Source organism: Leptidea sinapis, chromosome 9 (genome assembly GCF_905404315.1).
Source record: "Leptidea sinapis chromosome 9, ilLepSina1.1, whole genome shotgun sequence".
Classification (NCBI taxonomy): Eukaryota; Metazoa; Arthropoda; class Insecta; order Lepidoptera; family Pieridae; genus Leptidea; species Leptidea sinapis.
The window spans coordinates 7,708,760-7,732,958 of NC_066273.1; the positions used below are offsets into that span (position 1 = coordinate 7,708,760).

The 24,199-nt window shown below is 33.2% G+C and overlaps 1 protein-coding gene across 1 annotated transcript in view; it reads right to left on the reverse strand.

Annotated features, from left to right (window-relative positions):
• LOC126965966 (synaptotagmin-15-like) overlaps positions 1-24,199 on the reverse strand; it is a 71,818-nt gene that overhangs the window by 24,974 nt on the left and 22,645 nt on the right. The window contains exons 2-5 of the mRNA XM_050809811.1: positions 15,435-15,602; positions 11,440-11,628; positions 6,926-7,088; positions 6,115-6,251 (exon numbers count right to left, since the gene is read on the reverse strand). Coding sequence (XP_050665768.1) covers positions 6,115-6,251; positions 6,926-7,088; positions 11,440-11,628; positions 15,435-15,582 — 637 coding nt within the window. The 5' untranslated portion in view covers positions 15,583-15,602. The remainder of the gene's footprint in view (positions 1-6,114; positions 6,252-6,925; positions 7,089-11,439; positions 11,629-15,434; positions 15,603-24,199) is intronic.

A 24,199-nucleotide genomic window follows, 5' to 3' on the forward strand; every position in this document is an offset into this window, starting at 1 on the left:
TGAAGTACTGTCTCGCCCCACAGAGTACATAAAGCTTTTAAGAGGTCAATTTGGCTTTCTCTTTCTCTTTCTTTCTTGACCATGGAACTGAGCGTCGTTCGATATATCGACGCCGATTATGCCGATACAGTTGTGGCAGCTAGAGGAATAATCTCAAATCGAGGGTATGCGTAGAGTTACTGGAAAGCAAAATATGATTTATAGCGTTAAAAGTCGCGAGCAAAAACTTTGATACTAAATGATAAGTTTTATATTAACAAGAAATATATCCCGTTCAGAGTAAAAAAGTCTTATTTATCGGACAAAATGTTGCGTCAAAAGGCCTTTGCTTCAACGTAATCCGCCATGAAAAAGGATTATACCAAGACTAAGTGCTTGCTTATCGTGGACCGCAACTTGTTTGTTTTTTGTTAATTAATTCACAGCGAGAGCATTATTTAACGGAATGAGATGAAATTTTTAGAATGATAATTTTTGTCTAAAGAAATTTTAAGAAACTAGAATTGCTTGAACGAATCTATATATATATATGAATCTATATATATAAAACAAGGTTTGTTTCGAGTGTGTGAGTGACTATTAGCTTTTTGTGCCGATATTATCATTAACAATGTCACGACTAAGACGATCAAATTATTCCTAACAAAGACGTAATGCAACTAGGATTCGAAACATTGCGAATGAAAGGACTGAAGAAAATAACGGCGTTAGTATGGATCGACGTGGTGCTATGAATCACAAGAGCAAAGCGTAGCAGCCCGTAAAACAGATCGGCTGGCAATACGAAATCGTCCAGTAAAACCTCAGAGATCAACAACTTATAGAAAATTTTCGACGCACAAGAAGAAATTTATGAAGTACTGATTTGAATCGGCAGCGTTTCAATATGATTGCAGTACTTATACTGTACTGTAGTACTGCTTGCATACTAGCTTTCGCATTGGGCCGATGGACGTTGTTTTGTTTGCAAGAATTGTGCTGCCATTTTCTAGAAAACACTCAAAAATACAATGTTTGTTTCCAAATGACCTCATTTGGGCAGACATCTAAGAACGAGGATTTAATCTGACATTCAACGTATTTATTTATTTATATACTTACACACAATACAGTGGAAGAATAACATACGTTCTATACTTATTCCTATGCGTATTATTGTGTATGCTAATTCTAAAAAAAGTGTTTATAAATCAGTAATACGGGTTTTGCTTTTGATATTGTAGGTATAAGGATAGATTCACCATCGTATTGGATCACTGCAACCTCTCGAAGATGCACAGCTTAAATTTTTACAATTATACTTCATGGACAACATGGACAAAAAACTTGATCGATGTCAAGAGATAAATGCAGCAATGATAATAGCAATTCTTCAGATCTGCAGCAACTACTTAATGAAAATTTTGCATGTCGAGTTGACCCGCAAATCTTTAATTTCCGATCCGTCTTGCATTCGCCCTGACCATTCAAATCTTAAGGCCAATTCTTGAAAGTTTGTGGTTTGAATCAAGACAACCATTTCCGAAGTTCAATCTATATATTATATATATAAGATATTTCCACGTATATAGTCACTCATCACGATATTATCTCTGGAACCACTAGAGCTAAAGACTTGATATTTGGTAGGAATATTCTTTTCACCGAGTAGCGGTCAGCTAAGAACGGATTTTCCAAAATTCTATCCGCAAGAGTTTTTTTTTTATTATGAACAGAACAACGTCTGTCAGGTCAGCTAGTTAAATAATAAAAGCGAAATAGCACTAGATTAGATGTTAGGTTTTACTGACACAAATATTATTAAATTGCATACTACGTTGCTTATTGTACTTATGGTTCCGCACATCTCATGAAAGATTAAAAAATTGAATTATTTCTTTTCTTCAACCTCGATTCACCCAATACTGAGTAAAGGTCTCGTCCATTTTAGACCATTTTGTGCGGTCCTCAGTTTTCCGCATATAGTCCTTCCCAGCCGCTCGCACCAAATCATCCGTCCATCTTGCTTGTTGTCTCCCAACATTCCCATTTGTCCCATCTTCCATCAGACCTCCGACAAATATGGCCCGCCCACTTCCACTTCATAGAGGCTAAGGTTTTGCTATTTTAAAAATTATGAAGAAGATTGTGCTCTTTTAAATAAATTCCACTGCCCAATGAAGATTAGGTTTACGTTTAAATAACTTTCTTTAGATTCTCCTCATGCAGCTCAATACTTGGAACGAGCATTAATTAAAGTAAATGAAAATAACTACTCAAAACGCAAAAGACTTAAGAGTCAAGCCTCAAACACCTAAAAAGTAGCATATACATATAGTCCCAGGTCGCGTAGGTGCACAATTTTATATGAAACACACACTGTAATACAAAACAACGGGATGGTAATGAAAATAAATTCATATAATCATACTGTTGTGAATTACGATTTGATTGTATTGTATTTGGTACCCAAAACTGACACTGAAACTACGGGCACAGAGCACAGATCCACCATAATATAAGTATTTACATCCTCTTTGATAATATGACAAGTTGTTAAGATTCGATTTTGATTGGATTACGAGATATTTGCCAAAAAAAAAACGATTTTTCTTAAATGTAGGTACTATGAATATGATAGCTCTTAATCGATTATGATTCGATTAACAACGATCCAATCGATTAAAACATTGGTACGAATAAAAGATGGAGTCAAATTTATTATTATTTCAATAATATAAAGTTATTTCATTTAAAATGCAAAAAAAAACTCGGGATACTTTATTTTAGTCCCAAATTAAATGTAAAAATGTAACTTAAATTATAAAATATATTATTGTCTGACACAAACTGGGCCCATATAATATGATCAATCACCTTTAAGTCTTATCAAATTAAATGAATTCGAAAAGACACCCTGGCCCATACGGCAAAAGAGAAATCCGATCTCCTGTGCACTATTTTTGCCTCCAACTCTACTCTTGACGACAACTGAAAAACACCGCCGACCATCCCGCGGTTTCAGAGCTCCATGCCTGAAGTACAGTTCAGACAGAAAACTGTTCGGCGAGCTCTGTTTTCATTGGACGTCAGGAAGTCGAGCGGGTCGGATGGCATTTCTATAATCGTGCTCAGAACGTGTGCCCCTGAGTTGACGCCGGTGCTAGCGCGTTTATTCCAGCACTCTTATTCAACTCATCCCTGACTCATGGAAGTCAGCCCTTGTCCATCCGATCCAAAATCGGAGACAGCTTGGATCCGCTAACTACAGGCCTATGGCTATTACCTCCTTGCTCTCCAAAATCATGGAGAGCATAATTAACCGCCAGCTCTTGGTATACCTTGAGGGTCACCTGTTGATCATCGACCGGCAGTACGGCTTTCGCCATGGTCTATCGTTTCCCGCGTTTATTTGCAAGGCTGTCTGACATTCGGAAAACTTCAGAATTATCATTGTATTGACAGTGTTGTCAGCGATATAGTCAACATTTTGCATATTCTTGGTTAATTCTCAGGTATAGCTTTATACCAAGTTTATTTGTAAGAGCGTATTTAAGTTTTAAGTTTTATGGTATTAAACATTTTAAAATCTAAATAAATATTATTGAAAAATTGTCTTAACGATGCTCTAAAGACGAGAAAAATATGCCCTAAAATAACAAATACAAACATTAATTTCTGTTGTTAGATACAAATGGCAAAAAGGTTTACAGAGAAATACGAAAAATTCTGCACTTAAATACGTGTTTTTAAGTTGTTTGGGCGACGATTCGATTAATTATTTGAGCAGCTCTTGCGTGCAGAAGGCTGGTTGAATGCGTGCTTGTAATTATTTCAAGCAGTTATAGAAGTCAAAGGTGTGCCTTAAAAGTTTGCATGAATAGAATAATCAGTACTTTTCATAGTAATGCAATTATCTTCAACAATTCTAAAAGCGCAGTCAGAAGTTTTCTTTACCAAGACAAAAGCTTAATTCAATTATTTCAAATAATTCTTCAATGCATTTTGATGAATTTAATGCAAAAAGAGAATAAATGATGCAATTATGTCATCATAATATATATAAATACAATGTCCTGATGTTTGTTACCAGTTAACTCCTAAACTAATGAACGGATTTTAATCGGGTTTTCTTCATGGAATGCAGTTTAGTCCAACTTGAGAGATAGGATAGTTTTAATTGGATTTGGGATCCATAATTATTTTTATTCCCAATATTTTGTGTGTGCATATTCTATGAGAGAATTTATTGACGCTCGGTTTGGCAGTTCTGCTGTGAAACAATTTCATTATAACAACAGGGAGCATAATTTACGAAATAATTCTTGATGTTATGAAATATTATTGACAATTCATAAAAAACAGTATTTTATTTATTATGTAAAGAAAATATAAGATTTCAATTTAAATAAACTTTGTTTCGTTACGGAAATATTAGCTTGGAAATAAATGAAAAATTTTCACAATAACAGTCATTCAATCTGTCGATTGCTTAATGGAAAGGGTTTCAGTGGCTTCAGAGCGAAGTAATAATTTCGTAATAGCCACTACATTTTTGGGTCTTCGTTTACTAGCAATCAATGTTCTAAGATTACAATAGTTAATGGTGAAGACAATCATTTAGATAGTATGGTTTCTACGAATTAAAGAGCACAATATATTTTATCTTGAATTAGATATTTATTATTAATATTATTCCGTAAAAAATGTGTCTGTGTGTATGCACGCAAGAAGTTATACTTCTTTGGCATAAGAAAGCAAAAATCCTTAAAATTATTTATTCCTTGTGCTATTCTGTTTGTAGAAAGAACAATATTGTAAAAATCTTGAATACAGCAGTACGGGCTTTTTATTTTAGGAACCAACTTCACCCTGTTACTTCTTTAAATTTCACTCTCATCATTTTTTTATAACGCGCCTAAAGAAGTATAACTTCAAAAAGTCACAAAACTACTAGTACAGTAATCAAGATTTCTTATCGCCTATTATTTAATTAAAAAATATTCTATAAGAACTTATTATTAATCTACATCAGTTTTACAACACAGTTAAACTGTGATACTTAGCTGCATCCCGTTTGAAAGTCACTTTCAGTAATAGAATGTTTAATTTCATCAGCCCACTTATTTAACATTATAAGGCTTGAAAATTACTCCTTCAAGGTAGAAACAGGCACGGTCGTGCCTTGTGTTTGGTAAAACAATAATCGTTTTTCAATAGCTTTACAGATTTATTCGTGTTACCTAGACTTACCAATTTCAACCCCATATTCCTCTACGCTGCTGAGACTCGTAGGGTCCATCCCTACGAGAAAGTGAGAAGGAAAAGATCAATGCTCTTGAGATGCGGTGCTGGAGAAAAATGCTCGGTATATCGTGGACGGAATTCCGAACCAATGAGTCCATTCTTCGGGAGCTCGGCATCAAACAGAGACTGTCTACTACCGTACAAGCTCGCATTCTCACTTTCTTCGGGCATGTATCGCGACGTGGAAGCGACTCCATAAAACGCTTAATAGTGCAGGGTAAAGTCGAGGGCACTAGACCACGAGGCAGGTCCCCGAAGAGGTGGACGGACCAAGTGAGGCAAGCTGTCGACGGTACTCTGCATGAATGCACGAGAAGAGCGGCAGTTCGCGACGAGTGGCGTCGCATTGTGAAACAGGCCACTAACCTCGACGTGACGACCACGACCACTCTGACAAGAGTGTAACGCCGAAGAAGAAGAAGAAGACTTACCAAAGAATTCAGATCTTTTCGTGTTATTTAATATATACATTCTTTTATGAAAATAAGGGATGAGACGAGCAGGAACTTCAGTTTATGGTAATTAAACCACCCTGCCCATTACAATGCAATTTCGTTTAGGATTCTTGAAAATCCCCAAATATTTTGAGCGGCACTACAACTGCGCTCGTCACCTTGAGACATAATTTGTCAAGTCTCATTTGCCCATTAATTTCACTAGCTACGGCGCCTTTCAGAACGAAACACAATAATGTTTACACATTACTGCTTCACGGCAGAAATAGGCGCCGTTGTGGTACTCATAATCTAGCCGGCATCCGGTGCAAAGGAGCTCCTATATATAATACAAAGTCGGAAACAGACAGTTATATAGATATAAAAGACTTACTGAAAGAGTTAGATCGGTACTGTGTGGGTGTTGGTGGACACAATACGTCACTTGTAAGACTTGATACGCTTCCGTCTCGAAGCTCACCGAGTGATGATGAACGAAGGGTTGGCAGAGAGAAGTTCACTTCCTTGGTCCTGACAAATGAATTGGCTTTAATGAATCACAGAAGCAGTATGCGTGCTTTTTTTATGAAAATAAGGGACGAGACGAGCAGGACGTTCAGACGATGGTAATTGATAGGCCCTGCCCATTACAATGCAGTGCCGCTCAGAATTCTTGAAAAACCCCAATAATTCTGAATGGCACTACAACTGCGCTCGTCACCTTGAGACATAATATGTTTAGTCTCATTTGCCCAGTAATTTCACTAGCTACGGTGCCTTTCAGACAGAAACACAGTAATGCTTACATATTACTGCTTCACGGCAGAAATAGGTGCCGTTGTGATACCCATAATCTAGCCGGCATCCTGAGCAAAGGAGCCTCCCACTGGTAAATTATTTATGAGGTAACATATTATTACTACGATAGTTCTTGTGACCTAATGAGAATTGGGAACTTGAATAAATAGTAGTTATAAAAAACTAAAAACAAGCTATGACTATTTGATTGAATAGAGTGGCCGTTGATTATCTTGTATGTTCTTCTCACGAGATCAACATTTTCTGATCAAATGGTAGATTGAGTAATTTAAAAGAAATATTTATAGTGGCTATTCAAAAGCGCTTAGTTTATTTGACTTTGACTTTAAAACAACTTAATATAACTTTATATAGGCTCGAGGTGTTTATAAAATTATATTACTTACAGATAACACGGCGCTGTGATCTCGTGTGCAGGGTAGACAAGAATCGGGGGTGAGGGGACCGGAGAGGGGCTATTCTTACGACGACGGGCGCAGAATACTCCTGCCATCACGATGAGCAACACAAGTGCAGCACTTGCTCCACCCAAAGCTACCAAAACGGCTTCTGCGTCCAAAAAAAAACATAATAAAGATTAAATAACAATTTTGATACATGAATATGTCTCTTCTGAAATAGTGAGTGTTGTACTAAATAAAAATGTTGTTGCTATCTTAAGAAATCGCAAAGATAGCGCATAGTTGAAACCATTACATGACGGTTTATATAAAGATTATATTTTTACAAAAAATAATTATATATCTACAGAATATGAGAAGAAAATTAATTTTTTCATTACATTTATATTTTTCATAGACATTGCGAAAAAATAAAAGCAAAATACCCCTAACTGCCGGCGTTCTCTCTTGGCGGAATTAACATTCAAGAAAACTCAAAACATTTAGATAATTATGGATTTCCGCAAAGTAACGCCTACGTCAATAAATTTTCAAATAATTCACATACAAACTGCTCTTTCTGTTGCTGGCAGCGCTCTTCTACGATACAGCTCAATAATAAAAAGTTTACCTAAATACAAAGTTTCATGGTTTTATCTTCGATCATGACAATCTCCATACATACAGCCAGCCCGTATTTCTACCTATCCATTTATTTTTTGCAATAAAATGTAGCCTATGTCCTTTTTCAAGCTCTTGTATATCCGTATTAAATTTTATCAAAATCGGTTCGGTAGTTTAGGCGTGAAATCGTAACAAACTTACATTCACGTTTACAATATTAGTAGGGAAAACAAGTACAATTCAGTATTTAAACACATTTTAACTTCAATTTTATAACATTCAATTCATGTTCAATCCCAAGAGGTGGAAGAATTATGAGGTCATTAATATATATGGCAAAAATATTGGAGCACAGCCTTTATTATGGCTGATAGGAAACGGGTCATAATGTTTGCAAAAATATGACACTGTTATGAACGTTTTACGACTTGTATTAAAACAGAATAATTCCTAATGAAACAATTTACAACAAATTACTGTGTGATACCAATATATTACTCTCATTTTTATTACTCACCTGTAGAGCCGTCAAAGTTTTATGAAGGAAAACTTTATCAAACTTTCATCATACATCGAGGAAAATTCTTTTCACATAAAGAACTTATAATCTTGTAATAAAATCTCTTAGGCTGTACTATTTAATCTGAATGGTTGATTGTTTCGAGTTATTTTTATTTTTTTCCATTCCGTCAAAACGAGTGATTAAAATGAAGAAATACGATACATTTGAAAGTTTTATCATAAAAATATAAAAAAGGCAACTCAAACCACAAAAAAAAAAGAGATATTTATGGATAAAATACGGTGTCAGTCAGGGTAGCACCAAGTTGGTTTAAGCATTCTCCATTAGGGAATTTCGTTGTCAAAGATAATTTGCAAACCTGCAGTCACGACATTGCTGAAGAATTTGGAATAGACCACAAACCATTTTTGATCCATTTGAAAAAATCTAGGTACACTGTTCTCTGCAAGAACCAATTATAACTTATGCGAATCAGCGCTGTCTGATCGGCGAGCGGTACGTTCGCGCTCGGGCAGCGTTCTATCAATGATTGCTTATAATTAGAATGATTTGAGTGAATGTGTCTGAAAGCTAGCTTTTACCAGTGGGAGGCTCCTTAGCATAGGATGCTGGTTAGATTATGGGTACCACAAGTAGTGTTTCGGTCTGAACTGCATTGTAATGGACAGGGTGTATCAATTACCATCACCAAAATGCTAGTAAGACAAGCTATAAGACCATCTTATAGACAAAATAAGGGTCAGAGCTTGGTGACGGAATAGTACGGCACTCTCAGTTTTGATGTATCTGAAAATATAGTGACCTGACGCACTGTCGATTTGGAAATGTAAAAACATGTTAATAAACATTAAAAAAAATGTCTTGAGTTTTCATATAAAATGTAAAGAATCTTTTAGCCCAACCTTTTATAATATTACATTTATTTTACTTGTAATATAAAGTATGGTCATTATTGTATCAGAAATAATATATAAAATACCTTTCAAAATGGCATGTATAATTCGGTATGGAAAAACATTAAAGAACATAAATAGATAGACTCCAGCGGGATTACAAATAAACTCGTTATAAAGTTATACCTGAGAATAAACTAAGAATACGCAAAATGTTTACAAATAGACATTGCTTCTTTGGACGTTAAACGTTTCCCGTGTTTGTTTGCAAGCTTACCTGACATCTGAAAAACCTCAGAATTATCATTGTATTGACAGTGTTGTCAGCGATAAAGTCAACATTTTTAATATTCTTCGTATAAACCAAAAACATAAGAATAATCTCAGTTATAACTTTAAACCAAGTTTATTTATAAGGCCACTTATGTATAATATCTGTGTATAATATTGATTTTATTATAACATTATAATATACTGAAAATCATTTTAGTCTTTAGCACTATCTAATTAGTTTAACTAATATATTTTCTGGATATAAACAAGAGTCTCGCGATAAATTGTGTTTTAGATGTGCCAGCTTAGATAATTTATACATATAGATTGAGTCTCTTGCTGTTAGACGACCGAGTAAAACAGATAGGAATATTAGTTTAGTGTGCGTGACAAGCTACGTCTTACAGTCGCGATTTGTATGACACTTTATGTTAGTGTGCGAGAATTGCTGAAAATAGAGGTTAGTTCTAAAGTCTATTTTTTTTCGACGTTTTCACAGCTGTCATAGTAGACTATAGATAGATAGATCTAGACGTATAAATGATCTTATTGTGTCAGTTATATCAAAGCATTGCATTTTCATATGAGGTATAATAAATCTTTAAGAAATACTAATAATAATAGTGTGCAGTGTTTTATTTTAGAAACAACTCAATAGAGCACAAAAAGCTATAAATCACAATAAACGAGTTAGAAGATAGATAGATTGGATACGTAATTTGTCACGAATTTCTTTAAGGTATAAAAGAAGATTATTTCTAGGTATATCATTTATTGTGAAGGCAAAAGTAGCAGACACAATTGTATAAATTCCCTAGGATTGAGAGTCAGACAGACAGCGGGTATTCTTTTAAATATTATTGAACAAAAAATAAAATTTTGCATCAGGAACATTCAAATTTTATGAGCGTTCTTAAGTGTAAATAACGTTGAAAATCGTCTTCAATCAATAATTCGACACGTATGTCGCCTCTACGCGAGGCATATAATATATGTATATCACAACTATTGTACTCGTAATATAAATAACAAATTAGTTTGTAAGTTGTCTCATCCAACATATGAACCGTGTTAAAAACTAAAAGCGGTTTAAAGTCTCACTGAACTACGGCCCTGATAGATTTCAGAGAGAGGAAGGGATTAGACTATGGTCTGGCCCATTGAAATTTAATTTAAAAGGTACTGTGTTAAACAGGTCATCTTCCTGGTGTAGTCACAGGTGGGCATATAATGAAATGAAATGAAATGAAATGAAATGAAATGAAATGAAATGAAATGAAATGAAATGAAATGAAATGAAGTGAAATGAAATGAAATGAAATGAAATGAAATGAAATGAAATGAAGTGAAATGAAATGAAATGAAATGAAATGAAATGAAATGAAATGAAATGAAATGAAATGAAATGAAATGAAATGAAATGAAATGAAATGAAATGAAATGAAATGAAATGAAATGAAATGAAATGAAATGAAATGAAATGAAATGAAATGAAATGAAATGAAATGAAATGAAATGAAATGAAATGAAATGAAATGAAATGAAATGAAATGAAATGAAATGAAATGAAATGAAATGAAATGAAATGAAATGAAATGAAATGAAATGAAATGAAATGAAATGAAATGAAATGAAATGAAATGAAATTTATGTATTAGCATCACGCAAGGAATTATAACATTCATATTTACCATTTTTATATGGCTCCTTTGCACAGGATGCCGACTAGATTATGGGTACCACCTAACTAACAGCGCCTATTTCTGCCGAGAAGCAGTAATTTGTAAGTATTACTGTGTTTTGCTACGGAGCTAGTGAAATATCTAGGCAAATGAGACTTAACATCGTATGTCTCAAGGTGAGGGGCGCAATTGTAGTGCCGCTCAGAATTTTTGGGTTTTTCATGAATCCTAAGCGGCACTGCATTGTAATCGGCAGGCGTATTAATTACCATCAGCTGAACGTCCTGCTATTCTCGTCCCTTACTGTCACATTTTTTTTTATTTCTACAGTCTTGCCTCTTTTTAGTACATTCCTAGGTCAACTATTCATAATTTTCATTCATAATCGCTCTATAAATCGGTTCAGTCTAGTATGACAGTTTGAATCCTCTTCATGATCATTTCCATTCATCATTCACATTTCATTAGTAACTGCTGCTAAATCTTTTGGCCTTATAAATTTTATAGTAGTTTAAGTTAACTCACCTCTTAAATTTACAGAATTTGCTATTGAGAAGTCAGCAATAGCACCAGTAGACGCTTGTTCGTATCTCGGATTCGTGGTTGATGAGTCTAGCTGTCCCAAAGTCTCCACTTCAACTGGCAAGATAGGATCTTCGCCTACACCTCCATAATACTCTTCACCAGGATCACCCTTGTCTTCTGAGTCGTACTCTGTATAATATGTTAAATTCTATTAAATTCATGAATATCTCTTTGTTACTCGCAGGGCTTTTTAATCAAAAACATACAATTTAAAGCTAACTTAGAGAAATAATATATGAAAACGATATTTGGAACCCAAGTTCTTTTATTACCTTAAGCAATTTTCTCAAATGCTTAGCATTAGTTATATTGAATTTCAACCCCGGAAAAACATAAAAGAACGGATATTAGTGCGGCACCTTTTAACAGTTTAATAGTTGATACAAGTCCTGAGAATAATAAAACCATATTATTAATACCTCCGTACAAACGTTTATCCAATTAAGTGATATTTTATTAAGGACCGTTACAATACTTTTTCAATTAGTAAAATTGAACATTCCATTAAAAAAATATAACGAATTTAAAGAAAAGAAACTAATGCAATAATAATAAGTGAAATAAAACTTTTAAGTTAAAAATGTAATCTATAGTCCGACTTAGTAGACTTTACACAACCACGAGATAGGTATCTACGTGAGTGAAACCACGGTGCATTGCTAGTTATTTTATAAAGCATGAAGTATTCATCGCAAAAGGTCACTAAGGCGGTACAAATTATTCCCGTGAGAGCTTAATATCGGCTCTGTCACCAGTTTCCTTATATTTCCGTCTTGTGTTGAAACGAAACGAAGGTAAGGTAAATAAAATATTTTATGGCGTGTGTGGGTTCACGGAAGGTAGTAAAACTAAATATATACTTTACGTTGGTCCAAAGTTGAATAGTAAATTATTCCTTCGCTCTTAACTAATTTTTTAAAAGTAATAAAATATTCCTTTAATATCCAATTAATAAAATCGAAACAAAAGTGCTACTTTTCTTAAATAGAGCATATTTTACACACTAAATATAACTTCGTATCACTACTTCTATTCCTGCCGAGAAGCAGTAATATGTAATCATTACTTTGTTTCGGTCTGAAGGGCGCCGTAGCTAGTGAAATTACTGGGCAAATGAGACTTAAAATCTTACGTCTCAAGGTGACGATCGCAATTATTGTAGTGCCGCTCAGAATTTTTGGGTTTTGCAAGAATCCTGAGCGGCACTGCATTGTAATGGGCAGGGCGTCCTGCATATGTCGTCCCTTATTTTCATTAAAAACATAATAAATAATCGTTGAATCTCCGATCGCAGATGATTAAAGACATTTTAAGAGAGAAAAGTAAAGTTAGAGAAAGTTTATTCATTCAGGACTGTGCCAAAAGTTCAAGCTATTATCTCAAACGTCTCCTCAGAGAGAACTTTGACGCCTTCGTTTACTTTGTACTGACTATTGAATCGAATTTGTTGCTGGTAAATAATCGCGACTGGCTTGTGGACTTATGTAATACTAGCTGAAGCCCGCGACTTTTCCCGCGTAGATAAAGGGTTCTTAAAAATAATAAGCAAGTTTGGAATTGAAGATTATCTAATGTCCTATTCCAGTTCCGGTTCCCGTTTTCACTCCCGTTCCCAAAATATTATATTAATTTTATATCGAGGAAGATTGCTATGACAAACTAAACCTACTATTGGTATAGTTTTAGCTTATCGCAGTGAATTACAGTTTTTCATAAATCCCGCGGGAACTATGGATTTTTCTGGGATATAATGTAGCCTATGTCCTTTCTCAAGCTCTAGTCTATCGACGTACCAAATCTGTTCAGTAGCTCCGGCGAAATACCGTAACAAACAAACTTACACTCACATTTATAATATTAGTAGGGATCTATTTTCGTACCACATGCTCAAAAATAATATATTCTGCAACTAGTAATATCGACTTGCAGTAGGTCATTCAAAGCCTCTAAAAACAGTTACATAAATCTGTACTGAATTTTATTCGGGCTCTAGGGACCTTATTAATTTGCACTTGTACAAATTAACACAAATAAACGAAAATGTAGATTGAGACCTGCTTTAAATAAGGGAAAAATATTGATGTTGAGTCGACATCGTATACTCAAAAATCCTCCTATCTATATCCTTAAAAACACTACAATTTTACAAATGCAAACAAAAATTTTCTCTCGAATCGACATTTAAGTTATTTCAATAAAAATAATAAAGGTATCGAGTTTCAATAATTGGACTAATGTTTTGAATATAAACCTGTACTTTTAACTTAATATCAATACTATTTTGAATAAATATTTCTTATAAACTTGATCTTATTTTCAGGCCGTTGTAAAGAAAGTAGAGTATGTTCCTCGGGGATAAAGCAGTATTATTCTTTGGTGTGCTTAAATCCCTCGTTGCACACAGGATTCTGAAATCCCTGATGAGTCCTTCGTTACGCTCAAGATGCACCTGTGACATAAGTCACTGCTTTATCCCCTTGATACACAATCTACTATTTACCATTCTGCTATTAGAAAGCGTACTCTAATTAATTGTTTGGAATAAGGAAAGGTTCTTATTTATTTGTAAAGTATTGAATAAGTACTGAAATTAATCTTAGCTATAGTACCGTGTGCGGTCGAACCGATTCATTCCATTGCCAATCAGTACTTTTTACGTTTTTTTTTAAAGGAAAAGGAGGACAAACGACCACATTCTCTTGAAACACCATAGGAATTATAGGAGCGATGCCTGCCTTTAAGGATGGTGAACGTGCTTTTTTTGAAGTTACCCATGTCGTACAGTCCCAGAAACACCGCACAAGGAAGCTCATTCCACAGCTTTGTAGTACGTGGAAGAAAGCTCCTTGAAAACAGCACTGTGGAGGCTTGCCATACTTCCAGATGATGGGGATGATATCCTAATTTGTGGCGTGTCATGCGAAGGTGGAATTCAGCGGCAGAGATCAGCTGAAGCATCGCTTCGGAACACTCCCCGTGATAAATTCGGTAGAAGACATACAACTAAGCGACGTCTCTACGCAATGTATGATGTAAATGACTGCACGCCACCATCTTATGTTAGTGAGAAGTTGATTTAGGTTAAGTAAGCCTAGGTTGTATTCGTTATAAACTCGATTCATTGGTTCGTCATTAATTATAGTTATCCGATTAATATAATATATTCTTTTCTTCGCAAATAATATATTATTGGTTTTAGTTGTTAGTTCATAATAATTTTTTATGTACCCAGGTATTTTTTATACAGGGCATGGCAAGCGACTTAACCGATGGAAAGTAAACAATCCAGCCGCCCATAAACACAAAGGCGGATTATGCCTGAGGCTAACTAGGCACTTGAGATGCGCGTGCACGAATGTGGAATTTTAAAAAATAATATAATTTACAAACAATAAATTATCTCTTCGCTCTAAATAGTGATTTTTATTTCTAAATAATGATATTTTATAACACTAGAAATAAGGGATTGCTTGTAACTAATTCTAGTAGGTAGAAAGTCCCAGCCACTGCTCAGGCATTATCTATAAATAAATTTAAATGTTTTATTAAAAAATGGCTCTGTCGTAAGTCCTACTACCCCACAGCTGAATTACTGAGTGATTGGAAAACCGAGGACTAGATTATGATTATTTTTTAGCAATAACAATGAAAGTACGATATTCTTTATTATACTAAAAAAAGAATGCCGTGTGAGTTTCCTGCGTCGCTCCTTCTCTCTCAGAGCACCATTTGTTTCCGAAGCAGTGGGTAGTGTTAGATATTACATGAAAAAGAATTCTTAAGGAATCAATTTTGAAAAAATAAATGCCTTTTATTTATGTATTCATCCCTACTCGGTGTTATAAACAACCAATCAGCACCACTGAACTAAACTTCATCTACTCTATTCTTATTTTATTATTTTATATTATTATTAGTTGTGTATTTTATATTACCTGAATTATAGCGAAGGTCTTCTTTCAATACGTCTATGGGGTCAATGGGCGGAGCATACCAAGGTCTCCGGGAGTAGACCTTCTTGCTGGTCACTGTTCTTTCACCGTCTTCTGCTTTGCGATAAACCGAAGGGGACAAGTTTAACATCTCTAACCATCAGTCGAAACCTGTAGACAAAAATGTTGCATTGCATTATTCAAATTCAAATTCAAAAACACGATTATTATATTATTATATATTCGTGAAGGTCACGGAAATGACACTTATGAATGTCAAAAAAAATAAAAATATTGTTTCTATTGATTTCAACGCTACTTCGTAAAGGGTTGAGCTAATGAGAAGAAGTAGCAAGAAACTCATTGCCACTCTTTTAAGTCAAGATGTACATTTTAATTGTTTTACAAATCATTTCAATTAAAATATATGCAAAGTGACGCAACAAAAATACTAAACACAAAATATTAACATAAAGAAACGATTCCCCGTTTGATACAAATATCTTTTTACTTTGGTCATAAAAAAGGTATTTTGTGTCAATATTTTTGAAATAGTTCGGTGGGAAACTAAGTAAGGAGAGGTAATACTAAATTTGTAATTCCTTTTTTTATATAACAGGATGACAATCGAGTGTAATTACCTGATGTATTTTTATATATTATCATCGTCGCCCATATTATCCTGCAATACTATATAAATCACAAGATTGAATGTGGCTTGGACGGGCTTTTAGGAAAGTACCCATGTCATAACATCACCACCCATGGAACCCCTTCCTCTAGTTTATTTATAAGGTATGTTGTACGTGAAATAAAGTCTACAATTACATTTATTTATTTATTAAAGCACCCCATATCATATACAATACAATTTTCTTAATCTTATGTTACAATTAGTTGTTCTAAACTATTGGACAATTATGTTGAACATTAAAATTAGAAAAAATACTTCCTAATAACACCTGAAAAACAGAACCGCTATAAAAATCAATCTAAGAAATGTAAGTACAAATTAAGAGTTTAACTTATTCATTGAAATAATGGAAACGAAATATATTAATCTCCCCTATAACGCATTAGAGTGGTGTTGCCTTGTACAAATACGTGTTATAGGGGTATTCCAGTATACTACGTTTTTTAGATCTATTAATAATAATTAATCACAATTCGAATAATAGTTTTACTATTTTATTTAGGTTCACAATTTAAATACACAAATTTAATAAAATAATTTACTTTTGTAATAAAACAATGGACATAGTACGTACAAAGGTACGCGAAGCTAATTATCCACTACAATTAATTATAAATATCACACTACAGATATATTATATATATATGTGGGAAATCCCCACGCTATATGAAGGAATGCTCGCGTTATACGGGATACGGAAATGACGTATTATGAAGATTATATAATATTATAGAGTTATAGATTATTATTTTATAGCGTTACAGGGCGAATTACTGTTCATAGATAGCAATACGTACACCACATTCTAAGTTATATTTATTTTCTATAGGCATTCAATAATTAATATAATCAAATAAACAGAATAAGCATAGCCATAAAACAGTACGGAACAAAACTAAGGCATTAAATTCAAACAAGGCATTTACTACTCACACTTATATAATTATCATTAATTACTACCCTACTAAGCCCTACTGCCTTATTTGCAACCCTTTTCGTCAAATCACCCGACAGTTAATTTTATTGCTGACATTAAGAAGAAGAACGCAAATACTGTCATGGTTCCTTTTCCCTTAGATTAAGGATTGGTCTCCGCTGATACCACAGGCATAGTCGCAAAGTGCGGCAACTAATTACTACTAGAGCCAGTCTCGAACAATGTGTGTTGTATACGTGCCACATGTTCTGTTAAACTTTGCTTATAATTGAAACTAAAATGCCGAGTTGCGCATTAAAAGATTGTAAAAATAATATTACAAGAAATAAAAAAGACACTCAATAACAGGAAGCGTATGTTACAAAATTTGAAAGATGCCATTGAGTGTCAAGATGCCACGCACACAAGCATCTAATAGTTGTCGTAATAAAAAACCTTTCTTAGGTAGTGCGGTATCTAGTTGGAGCGTAGTGGAAACCAATCTTTAATCTGTGTTAAACACGTTAATATTTATACAAAATTGGAAGTAAATAAATTAAAATAAAGCTGCCAATTTGTTCGCCCGTAGGATTATCAACTCATTTCGTTCCGAAAAACTCATTTTGAGATTGAATGCTTTAATGAACCCAATAAGCTATTCAAGGACAATTTTCAATTGCCTTTCAAGTGATTGGCTCCTTCCAACGCAGTTCAGAGAAAACCCGAAATAAAAACGGTCATTGAAGGCTTCTCGTTAATATATCCATCATCAAGAGCTGAGCCAGTCCGTTTTCGCGATAACGAGCTACATTTATCTACAAAATGTTATAATAATTCACCTGTCTTGGAATTTAATACGAGGTTTTAATGCAGTCCATGGGTAGAGAGTCAAAATATAGAATAATAAGTCTTTATTTGTTGCAAAAAGAAAATACAATTTAGCTAAAATTACCCTCGACACCAAACTATGATAGCCTTTGACATAGGGATCAGTCTCTTGCCAGTTATTCAATATAAAATGTCAAATAAAACAAATATAAACATCTTTTAAGATTTATATTATATGACAACAATATCAATTTTATATATAACTAGCATTGTCTCGCGGTTTCATTCGCGTAGATACTGATCTATAGGTAGTGGAAAGTCTACTAAGTGGGACTAAAATTTTTGTTTTTGATAACAGAAATGCAATATTTTCTTTAGATTGAAATTTTTAAATTCGTTATACCTTTTGAACGGAATGTCCGATTTTAATAATTTAAATAGTATATTACAGGTATTAAAAGGGTCTTTAAAAAATCTCTTTATTTTTTAGGATTAATACAAAAGTACGAATAATAAATGTGGTTTAATTATTGTCGTCACTTTTATCAACTCTTAAAATGTAAAAAAGCAGATATAGTGACCTATAAACACTAGTTGGAAATATGTAATTGCGGACTTTTTTGTAGATATTATACGATATTAACTGATTACAGATTTTTGATGACTATTTTTTTCACACCTTGGGTTACATTGTTGCATTTTTATTAGGGATCCCTTTTTTTTTAAATGTAATATAGCCGTAGTCACTCAGTGATTTTAGAAATCGGTCCTGTAGTTTCTGTGTGAAAACATTACAAACATACATACAAAGACACAAATGTTTCCGATATTTATATATTATTATAATATTAGTTTAGATTTAGGTTGTGTGTGTGTGTGTGAAAATGTGTTTAGCTTTTTATTTATCAAATACTATATCTAATACTAGCTGACCCGACAGACGTTGTTCTGTCAATAAACGGTTCGAGTGAGAATGAGTGGGTGGGATTGTGACACGACAAACTATATATGTAAACCTTCCTTGAGCTTCAACGAATCTATTACAAAAGATTTCAGCGAGATCGGTCGAATAGTTTAGGAGTTATTAGGGAACATACAAACATACATTCTCTTTTATATATATATAGATAGATAGATAGATATAGAAGATAGATAAGTGACATTAACGAATTATTATAAGAAACTAACATTCCATTGCCAAGAAGTTTTCACTTTCTTGTTATACAACAGATACCAAATGTAGATTTATGATCATAATATTATCAAAACTGATATAAATTATATTATTTAACTGTTAGTAAGTGATCCGATTGTAAAGTTCTGTAGTTTGACTATCTTATCAGGAAGCTACGTCACTATTGCATATTTAAATAATAGAATTCAGAGGGTTGACGTGAACGGCAAGAGATCTCCTGGGACTCCTTTCATTATGGGGGGTACCACAAGGGTCTATTCTTGCACCGTTCCACTTCCTTATCTACATAAATGATCTTTCTAACCTATACAAAAAAACATAAGGTAGAATTGTTTGCGAATGATACTTCACTGATATTTAAAGTGAAAAAAAAAAACAATTTATATAATATTATGATCAAGTAAAGGATATTCTATCTGACATCATATACTGGTTTAGCACTAATAACCTAATGATAAATACCAATAAAACGAAATATATAAAATTTATTTAATTGGCAATTTTTTCTTCCTATGATGAATCGAACCTAGTCTGCCTAAAACACCTACATGTCTACCGTATCGAAGAATTATTATAAAGAAATATTACATAAAAGTTGGAATATTAAATATCTTATTAAAAAGAATTCACAAGTGAATTGCGTTTAAGAATGCGACGTACGCATATATTAGTCGTGGCATTTTATAAGATATTTATCAAATGTGGGAAGCGAATATATGAAGGAAGCATATGAAAATTTCATGGTACTATTATTCATATAAAAATTCAGTCCAAGCCTCATAGGTGACCTTATTATTAGTAACAAATCCAGGCTGACGTCAAAGTCAAATAAACTTTATTCAAATAGAATTAAACTATCGATTTTCCGAGTCCATAAAAGATTTTGATATTTTTCATGATACAGTGACAAGTCTGAAAAAAATACTAACCACACATTTCTGTTCGTAAATAATTATAATATGTTAGTTGATATTCAAACAAACTATTTCTTCGTAATATTGTATCTATTATTGTTAGTAATTTGCTTAAAATCCATGTTAAATTTGTAGGTCGAACTGTATTTTGTATTTAAATTAATGTCTTGCAATGCGCCTGGTGTATGCACCAGTAACTGGCATTCATACCAGATAATAAACCTATTAGACCATAATTATTTTTAATTTTTTGTATGTAATGCTGTTGGTGTGTCAATAAATAAACTAAGCGCTTTTGAATCGTCACTACAAATATTTCTTTTAAATTCCTGAATTGTTGTAAGAAGTTGAGCTCGTGAGGAGAACATACAAGAAACTCAACGGCCATTCTTTTCAATCAAATAGAGTATTTTAGAGTGTGAGGTTGCTTCGTGAACATGATGGTCGTGATTACTGTCATAATTAGTAATCGCATCCAACAAATATAATAATTTATTAACTAAAACAGGTCGACCTGGCACCACAAGCAGTACCCGTTCACGAGTTAGCGCAGGGAGCAGCCATCGTTCCCTTGTAGCTATAGCACACGACGCCATCATGCCTCAATAAGGCTACTGGAAACCCAAGCGCTGGCAGCTATTTCGGTCAGCGGATCAGCCTAACTATCCAACGTGGAAATGCTGCCAGTATTCTTGGTACGCCTCCCCGTAATGATAGTTTTATTTTAATGTAATCGTTGTATTGTAAATGTATTAGTTATAAAATTTGTTTTGTTTGAATAAATATTATCATAGTTGGATTTTGGTATCTTAGTATATATTATATTTATTTGAGCTTAGATAAATAAAAAAAAGAAAAATAAAAAAATATATATATTTGTTGTTTTGATCATCGCTGTTATTTTGAAATAGAATTCCCAAATTAGTTATTAGTGTGTTTTTGTATAAGAACAAACGTCATGCATTTTGCGACGAATATATAGGGATTTAACACTAAAGAAAGATAGACGCTTGAGCCACGTCTATGAAACGGAATTCCATTTGCTGAAAAACCCAAGTGTCTGTTTTTCTTACGTTTTCTTTATCGCCTTTTTGTGTACAATGGAAGTATGTATTTCTCTTTTGTCCATTTATCTGGGAAACATCCGGTTCAATAATAAATGATCGGTTATTACTTTTGGACGGAAGGGTTACTATTATATACTTTAGGGTAATGGTAGGGCAGGATTTCATTGCTTTAAACAGACGAATTCAACGGGATAAGAATTATTAAAAAATATCTCATTGTTTAAATATAAATACTGCCTTTCTTTCATTTATAGCAATACTATTAACAGAAATGCTTTTGATAGGAAAATCATAAAAAAACAAGTTTTGTTTTGTGTATTATTATTAGCAGTATTATTTTAAAGTGATGAATGATTGGTATCTTAACTTAACTTATAACATTAAAACCTGATTTAACAATACATAGTCACAGGACGAATTGATGAATATTATCATTAAAATGATTAACAAGCAATATATGGCAGGATGATCTGTTTCAGATTCTTAAAAGTAATTTTTTTAAAATCGCTTAATGCTCGCAAAATACCTTTACTTATTTACGGTGTGTGTGGATGATGCTTCTGTACTCAATAACTTTTGTTATGGATTAATTAACATTTCCTTCTCTGACTTACTTGTGCAAGGTATTGACTTTTTACCGTTTGAGTATGTTTGTTGCATCACTTTAATTTTTATATGAGAGTTGTCTCATTTCGGCGCCATTACATTGTACAATACTTTGCGATATTAAAACGGAGTGGCGTGATAAAGAGAACCGAATCACTGTGATTGCATTACACAATGTAGGTATAGCCAAATGTAATTTTTTAAAACTCTCCATACTCTTGGTATTATTAAAATATTTATGTACCGGGCTATTAAAAGACACTAAGACCTCCTGTGTGACAGAAAAAGATCTGGCCGTCCACGTAGTGTTCGTACGAAAAAGTTGGTCAAAGCAGTAAGGGAAGGAATTTGAATAAATCCTGTCCGAAAGCAAAACATTTTATCTTAAACTAACGTTTAAAAAGGACTGTATTGCAGCCAATGGAGACCACTTCGAATAAGCTTTTAATATTTTAAATTGTTTTATATTTATGTATTAAGCTAACACACTGTAAAATGAATAAATGTCATTTGCAATAGATTTTTTTTTCTATCTTTGTTTCAGTATTTATGGCAAGACTAGGTATATATGTATGTATAAACAAAATATAATTAGTGGTATAAAAAATAACTACAAATTGTAGTATAAAAAACAGCTTTTCTCTTAAAATATACTATTGTAGATACAACTTTAACCATATTTTTAGGCTGTTTTGATGGGACACTCAACATATTGTTTGTGTTGAAAAGCGTTACTCAGGTACGTAACATTTTTTATTTAGTAATTTGGATATGTTTCCCTGCAAAAATAATGAAACTCATTAATTGTAAGCAAATTCACCACAAAATCATCGTTTTGCTCTAAATAATGATTTTCATTATCTTAACACTAGAAATAAGGGATTGCTTGTAACTAATTCTAATAGCCTTCATAAGATACATAATATCTGTTAGTGTAAATGTATACACTTTTATAATAAAGGCCCAGCCACTGTTCAGACATTATCAGCTATAATTCAAATGTTTTTTTTTTAAATGGCTGTGTCGTAAATCCTGTCGTACTCCACAGCTGAATATCTAAGTGATCCGACAGCCTGGGACTAGTTTATTATTAACTTATACCAATAGCAATAACAGTACAATATTGTATATTTTATTAAAAAGAGCGTAAAAAAAGCTGGGAGAGTTTCTTGCGCCGCTTCTGCTCTCTCAGAGCGCCATTTGTTTCCGAAACCGCGATAGTGTTAGACATGACATCAAAAAGAATTCTAAAGGAATCAATTTTTGAGAAAATAAATGCCTTTTTAATTAAATTCCATACGTCAGTTTGCCATGTTAACACAGATAAAGACACGGGTGACTGGTCGTATATAAATAATATTTAACAGATAAAGGAAAATGGGATTAGGAAGATGGTCAGTAATTGAATTCCACGTCCGGTCCGTAAGATAAAGACAATAAAAGCGCTATAGAAATGAGGAAAAGAATATGTGCCGTCTAAACTATGTTCCGCATTCATGTAATACCATAAGGCAATATACAATCTGTAATAACATTTTTTATTCCTTAATTGGCTAAGACAATGTCAGCTATTGTTAATAGCTCCCAAACAAAAATGAAAAATCTTCATTTCATTTGAAATTCAAAATAAATGTTATTTTCACGGACTTTCCATGAGAAAAGCTCCCGAAGAAAATATTAAAATAAACGAAAAGATTATATCAATTAAAGCTGGTTTTTATTATTTATAACTTAGAAGAAATTTTGAGTTGGGCACTTTTTGATACGGGAAATCTTACCCACATGATCATGGCTGGCGCAGGCGATAAATAAATAATTATAAAAATAAGTATAAATATATCTAGTTAAGGTACATTTTGGATGGGTAAAATCTTGTTTGGTCGTTTCAATGTAATGCTTATAGCAGTATATCTGTAGCTATACAGCTGACGTCTTGTGTAACATTAGTGCTGTGTATATCTTATAAGTGAAATTTAATGGATTCAGTGAAAACTTCAACGTTATGTATTATTGAAAATAAAAGTCTGTTTCTTTTCTAACCGACTTAAAAAAGGTGATTCTATGTTCGCCTACTTAATATATCTCTACTATTTTTATTATTGAATTAAGTACACTCTAAGGTGTAATTTGAGTAAATTTAATAAATTTTATGTTAGAATAGTGAAGGGAGAAATATGGGTAGAATGGGTGAGGGGTAGAAATAAAATCTTAATTTCTTGTACATCACCAATTGTGGGTAAGATTACAATGGGTAATATTTTTGAATATAAATTATGACTGGTGTCTCAACACCAATGATACTCGAGGAACTACTACAGACTACCAGCTGACACATTATAGAAGGCTTTTATTGTTTACAACTCTAAGTTGTTATTTTGATTTTTGAAGTGTAAACTTCTTTAGCCGTTTTGTAAACGCCTTTAAATCTTATGGGTTCGCGTGACTGACATGATCATGGTGCAGGCGATGAATAAATAATTATAAAAATAAATATATCTAGTAAAGGCTCTATTTGGATGAGTGAAATCTCGTGAGTTCGCGTCACCAA